The sequence below is a fragment of the Chiloscyllium plagiosum genome, unplaced genomic scaffold, assembly GCF_004010195.1.
Source record: "Chiloscyllium plagiosum isolate BGI_BamShark_2017 unplaced genomic scaffold, ASM401019v2 scaf_2291, whole genome shotgun sequence".
Taxonomy (NCBI): Eukaryota; Metazoa; Chordata; class Chondrichthyes; order Orectolobiformes; family Hemiscylliidae; genus Chiloscyllium; species Chiloscyllium plagiosum.
The window spans coordinates 5,854-12,976 of record NW_025209593.1 but is presented as its reverse complement, the minus strand read 5'-3'; the positions used below and the strand labels follow the sequence as shown (position 1 = coordinate 12,976).

Genomic DNA, 7,123 nt, shown 5'->3' with positions numbered 1-7,123 from the left:
GCTCTGGCACTCACTTTCACCCTGTGACAGTGGTGATCCGGCCATCTCTGGTATTCCCTGTATACCTGCCTGATCCCAGTAACCTGCATCCTCAGAAAAATGCAAACATTAACTCTGCCTTCTCTCTGCACAGTGGCTGCCAGACCTGCTGAGTTTCCCCAGCACTCTCAGTGTCTGTATCAGATGAAGGGGGGATTGGAGAAGGTTTGTGTGAAATCGAACCACAGGCATGAACCAGTTGGGACTGAATGATGTGAATCTAAACACAATATCAACATGATGTAATCAACATTGAGATGTAGCATCTAATCTCAGTGACAAGGAGAGGATCCCTGGGCTGGTGTGGGGAGATACTGGACAGTGATTGTCATTTATGGATTCAGATTTTACTGAGACCCTGAAATAAAATATTACCTTGAAGATAAAGGACTCATTGAAAACAGGGTTCAGTGTCTTTCGGTGAACTTTGGTTTCATACTTTTTCTTCTTGTCGGGCAGTAGGAATACCTTCACGTAGGGGTCAGACGTCCCTCCCATATCGAGAGCTGGTAGCTCAGCAGCTTGAATGATGCCCACAATGAGCTGTTGGAATGACACAAAACAAAGAGATGTCAGCAACAACTTGCCATTGATGTAGCACCTCTCATTTAATAAAACTTGCCAAGACATTCCACGTGAACATTATTAGACACAAACTCATGGCGGGCCCTCTGAGGAGTGGTAGGACAGATGACCCAACCCCCTGCCTGTCCCTCCCCTAACTAAACTATCTCTAGCCAGTGCTGGTCTGCCACTCCTCTTCCCTCCTTCCTGTCCAGCAGAGCAGCCAGTTTTGCAACTAATTTGGTTCTGACTCCTCGCATAGATTCATAAAGGTCCACAGCACAGGAAAAGGCCCTTCAACCAATCAAGGATGGTTCTCAGGAGATGTCTGCACCAACACAATTCCAACACCAGTTGAGGTTACGAGGCAGGACTCTCCTTCTCACCCTCTCCCCTCACCTGAGGCGTAGTGTCCCTTAGGTTAAACCCCCACCAATCATCTCTCTCTAGTGAGACAGCGGCCCTATGGTGTGGTCAGACAATGTTAATGTGGCCTTTACGATAAATTTGTTTTAGAATGTTAATTGTTGATTCATTCCACGACCAATGTTTCTTTGCAATTTGTTTAAAAATAAATAAAACTTTGCATGAAAATTAACTGCACTTATTGGCATATTCCAAATGTCCCTCAGTCACTCTGACACTGTAAGCAGTACTGAGCTCTATTTTCAGACATGAAACTAATCTGATCTGCAGGAGCTTTGATTACCCCCAGGCACCGCAGACCTTACACAATATCTTCTTTCCTTCATAAAAACCTGAAGTGAAATGGCTAGGAGGTCCTTGCTCAAACACAAATGCACTTCATTAATGGGCCCCTGAGAATGGCATTAATACAAGAGAGTTCAGGACAGACAGGCAAACCCATTTCGAGTACTTTCCCGTACACTCCAGGAGACAGATGAGAGCTGTCAGCTGGCCTGAGTGTTTCTGTTATTGGTTGGTCAGGCAGTGGAAAGATCATTTAGTGAGGAAAATCTTTTCGCTTTTCGGGGAAGTCAATTAGGAGTAAAATGCGCGAGTTTCCTAAAGACGAGGCTGACGCCTTCAATAACGTTCTATTGCCTGTTGTTTATCTGTGTTCATTAGTAAAGGAATTGCAGGTGAATTCAGAGAGACTTTGTGGCCCAGAGTCTAAACGCGAGCAGTGAGTGAACACAATGGGCTCTGATGCTTCATCAGGAGATTATTGCTTCATTGGTTCACATCCTATCTTCCTGGAGAAATTTATGGAAAGTTGCTTATATTCATCGTTGCTTGTGTTATGCAACCTCAGGCTGTTAGGGTGTTGGTTTGGATCAGTGGGTGAGTTGAGGGGAGGGAGCTGGGAGGCTGGGGCGATGGGCTGGATAGGGTCTGCATGAAAGAAATGCGTCAGAAATGTCATCTTACGTGGGGGAAAAGACCACGGGTGGCTAATGCTGCTGGCCCTGACCAGACCAACACATTGAACTGACATTGTCACATTTAGAATCACAGAATTTTACGGTACAGAGAGAGAGGCCATTCGACCCATGGTGTCTGTACCATCCTCTGAATGAGCTAACCAGCTAGTTCCACGCTCCAAGCCCTGTCTCTGTAACCCTCTCACTTCGTCCCTTTTAAATATATCTCCAGTTCCTTTTTGAAACCTCTAATGGAATCCACCTCCACCAGTCTCCCAGGCAGCGCATTCCAAACCCTAACAACTGGGCATGAGGGATCAATTCATCACGTGAAGAGATTCATGACAGATCAAGAGACCATGGTGGGCCTACGGGAATATAATAAAAACTACCTTGTTTTCTGGGTCTCTGTCAGTTTGAGGTTGCTGTAACAGGTTGACTCACTGAGGGATTCAGGCTAAATCAACTTTGATCAAACGGAAACCATGACTGGATGGACAAGATGTGCCTCCTCACCCGTCAGCTGCTCTGTCGTCTCAAATGGACAATGCGGCAGGGAGGACAATGGCAATACAAAGGCCCCTCCGTTGACATGCGGAGATCTTGGCATTAATGATCGGTGGGCACTGGTGACCGGTCATTGTGCATTGAGCTGCATCATGCACTATGAAGAGAGACTGGATTGGTCAGCACTATATTGACTGGGGTTGAGAAGAATGAGGGTGATTCTTAGAGAAACCTATCATGTTCTAACAGAACTCGACAGGTTAGATTCCGGAAGGATGTTCCCGATGCCCAGGAGCCCAGAACCAGGTGTTACAGTTTAAGGATATGGATAAGGCCATTTCAGACTGAGATGAGGAGAAATGTCTTCAACCCAGAGAGTGGGGAGCCTGCGGGATTTGCTGCCACAGGAAGTGGTTGAGACCAAAACATTGAATATTTTCAAGAAGGCGTTAGATATAGTTTTTAGGGCTAAAGGGATCAAAGGGTATGGGGGAGAAAGCAGGACGAGGGGACTGAGTTGTGGGATCAGCCATGATGATATTGAAGGGGGAGGAGACTCAAAGGGCCAAATGACCTCCTCCTGCTCCTGTTTTCTATGTTTGGGTCATAATTGCTAAATGATGAAGCAGTGTGATAGTAGCGAAGAAAAGCCATGACTTGGACTCTGGATTCCACCAGCCAGTGGGACTTTCTGTTCCTTGCTCAAAGATCTGTGAGTTGATAATGAGCTGTCAGTGATGTGAAGACCCATGACAGGAACTCATGAAGACGTGAAGACACCAATCTGGAATTGAGGGAAACCCAATGACAGTGGTGACTGAGACAGAATAGCAGATATACTGTGGTTGTCACTGCTCAGGCCGGCTAAAGGTGAGATTGTCCTGTACAAAATCATCCCTCCACAAATCCCCCACACCCATTGGCCCATCTGTTTGCAACTATCTATCTCATTGACTGCTTATTGGCTAGATCTCCACTTGCAGAGATGTTTAGAATCATAAAATAGAATAATTGGATGCCTACAGTGTGGGAGCAGACCATTCTGTCCATTAAGTCTACACTGATCCTCCAAAAAGCACCTCACCCAGACCAACCCTCACACCCCCACCCCCATCTTAACCCCAATAGCTCCATTTCTCATGGCTAAACCACCTAGCCTGCATATCCCTGGACATATGGGCAATTTTATTGAGTTATAGAGTCAGAGAGATGTACAGCACGGAAATAGACCCTTCGGTCCAACCTGTCCATGCCGACCAGATATCCCAACCCAATCTAGTCCCACCTGCCAGCACCCGGCCCATATCCCTCCAAACCCTTCCTATTCATATAGGTAAAAACAAGGACTGCAGATGCTGGAGATTAGAGTCTAGATTAGAGTGGTGCTGGAAAAGCACAGCAGGTCAGGCAGCATCCGAGAAGCAGGAAAATTGATGTTTTGGGCAAAAGCCCTTCAACAGGAATAGATGAAGGGATTTTCCTGATGAAGGGCTTTTGCCCGAAACGCCGATTTTCCTGCTCCTCGGATGCTGCCTGACCTGCTGTGCTTTTCCAGCACCACTCTAATCTAAACCCTTCCTATTCATATACCCATCCAAATGCCTTTTAAATGTTGCAATTGTACCAGCCTCCACACTTCCTCTGGCAACTCATTCCATACACGTACCACTCTCTGAGTGAAAAAGTTGCCTCTTAGGTCCCTTTTATATCTTTCCCCTCTCACCCTAAACCTATGACGTCTCATTCTGGACTCACCCACCCCAGGGAAAAGACTTTGTCTATTTATCCTATCCATGCCCCTCATGATTTTATAAACCTCTTTAAGGTCACCCCTCAGCCTCCAATGCTCCAGGGAAAACAGCCCCAGCCTGTTCAAGTTTTCCCTATAGCTCAAATCCTCCAACCCTGGCAACATCCTTATAAATCTTTTCTGAACCCTTTCAAGTTTCACAACATTATTCCGATAGGAAGGAGACCAGAATTGCACACAATATTCCAACAGTGGTCTAACCAATATCCTGTACAGCCGCAACATGACCTCCCAGTCATGTACTCAATACTCTGACCAATAAAGGAAAGCATACCAAACGCCTACTTACTTGCGACTCCACTTTCAAGGACCTATGAACCTACACTCCAAGGTCTCCTTGTTCAGCAACACTCCCTAGAACCTTACCATTAAGTGTATAAATCCTGCTAAGATTTGCTTTCCCAAAATGCAGCACCTCGCATTTATCTGAATTAAACTCCATCTGCCACCCCTCAGCCCATTAGCCCATCAGGTCCAGATCCCGTTATAATCTTGAGGTGACCTTCTTCACTGTCCACTACACCTCCAATTTTGGTGTCATCAGCAAACTTACTAACTGTACCTCTTATGTTCACATCCAAATCATTTATATAAATGATGAAAAGTAGTGGACCAGCACTGATCCTTGTGGCACTCCACTGGCCAATCCACCTAACATGGACTGAACTGATTGGAGACCATAAGGCCAAAGGAAATAGGAACAGAAGTAGGCCATTTGTCCTCTCAATCCTGCTCCTCCATACAAGAGGATCATGGTCAATCCAACATTCCTCATGTCCCCATTCCTGCCCTTTCCCTGTAACCCTATGTACTGTGACAAGTCCAGAGGATGGTGTTGGGATGATTTTCCAGCCTCTTCACTAAGGGGCCAGCACTCAGAGTGGTTTAGAAACCAAGTCTGAATGATCTGAGTTGACGTTATCCTCTGTAAAGAAGTACTGACTGGACCAAGGCACTGGCCTTTCTGCAATGTCCATCTGGGAAGCTGTGATTCAATGAACTCAAACTCTCTTTTTTCCAAAGTCCATTGTTCATTTTAAACTAAGACATCGGGCAAACTAAGGCAGGAATGAAGCCTAATTGAGGCCATTTAGAACATGCACCATGCTTACTGCAATTGCGAATTTGAGGAACTAATCCTTGTGAACATTGTACTGTTACACAGAAACAAATATCTGTTATTTTCTTAAGAAGTGTCTCACTACACCTGATTGTTCTGGAAGTCATAATCCAAAGAAAACTGTAGCTTTCCAAGTTTCTCCTCTTCCTTCTCTTCTTCCTTCCCTTCTGCAGTGAGACCGGTCTCAACATCTTCATCATCATCCTTCAGAGCCTGTGGATGGGGCAAGAATGTTAGAATGCAGTGCTTCTCCTGCTTGGTGGCAAGACAGTCTCTGACAAAGTTGAAAAGCTACTACAAGCAAGCTGTCAATGAGTTAATCTTAATTAGCGCAGGCAAAAAGTAAAACTTTGCTGTGGTGTTGTTACTGGAGGTTCTAAAACCAGCAAACAGCTTGCGCAAAGTGTACCTTGTCACAGGCAAGGAAGTTAAATTTACAAGCGCGATTTAAAGCTGTTGAGCATTTCAGTCTGATATTAAACCAAATCAAATATTGCTGATATCCATATATAAAAACTGTCAATTGAACATGCTAAAAACAGGCAGGATGATACTAGTTTAGCAGAATTCAGCACAGCCTTACATGCGGTAACTGTGAACAAAGTGAGATTTGTGCAACATTTCCTCGAACCAAAATTACAGTTGGTTTTATTCTGACAAAGTTTTGAGTTTGTGGCTTCATCAATGATTAGAACTGATACATGCTACCAGTTTGATTCTAAATAAAGCACAAATTCTACCGAAATACTGCTCCAGTTCCCAATTTTTAGGTTCAAACCAACTTGAGATTTTTGGATAAAAGTCTCATCAAGAGTTTGGCATTTTACTTTTATTTAGTTCAAATTGAAAGATGTCAGTGTATTGTAATATCAACACCAATCCAATGTCAAAGCCGATCAGAAATTTAGTTTTTTTTAAGGGGGAAGCGATGGCCTAATGGTATTATTGCTGAGGTCAACACCTCTCTGATAATTAAAACCGAAAATCCCAAAGAAGAATACCTCACCTCATAGTCTGGTTTTTAAAAAGTGTGACAAAGGGTATAACCTACCTCTCACTCCCACAGTCTGTTATAAAGGAGTGGTTAAATGAAATGAAATCCTTTCATTCACTCTACAATTAACAAGTAACAATTTATTTATCTAACTCCAGTAGTGAACAAATTAACAGAATTACTACCAAACTGAACAATTACTCCCTAAGTACTGACTATTCCCTAACTGAATTAAATTCAACTGGAATGAAAGTTATTCAGATAAACACAACTCCAATTTATATCAACCTAATTAATAAGAAAACAATAAATTAAAACTTAATCTCTTCAAATTCAAACAGTCTATTTCCACTTTATCTCCAATCTTCCTTCTGTTAATCTCATGTCACAAATGCCTTTCTTCAGTCAATTCTGGTGTCCAAAACTTTTTAAATTTTGTTTTAGAATCTGAGGAAGTCCTTGCACCATTTTTCTATATTAAAAGACAGAAGTTCATTTAAAAATAATTTAATTATATTTTTGAAAGAATTGAAAAATCCAGGGAATCTTGGTTCTGCATCCATTATTGGTTGAGAATTTATAGAATAAAGACCATTATCCTTCAAATCAAAGTTGGTTTAGCTCAAAAATATACAAGAGAGCCAAGCTATCTTCAGGAAAGCTGGAATCAGTAAGGCACGCTGGTTAAAATGTAAAAACAATGA

General features: G+C 43.2%; 1 protein-coding gene across 1 annotated transcript; it reads right to left on the bottom strand.

Moving 5' to 3' along the window:
- Nucleotides 1–270: 270 nt before the first annotated feature.
- LOC122546803 (synaptotagmin-1-like) lies at nt 271–5,699 on the bottom strand (the record flags this gene model as incomplete). Its single annotated transcript, XM_043685433.1, has 2 exons — nt 271–582; nt 5,513–5,699. Coding segments are annotated over 2 exons (484 nt in total), but the record flags the coding sequence as incomplete, so codon positions are not given.
- Between the last annotated feature and the right edge of the window lie 1,424 nt (nt 5,700–7,123).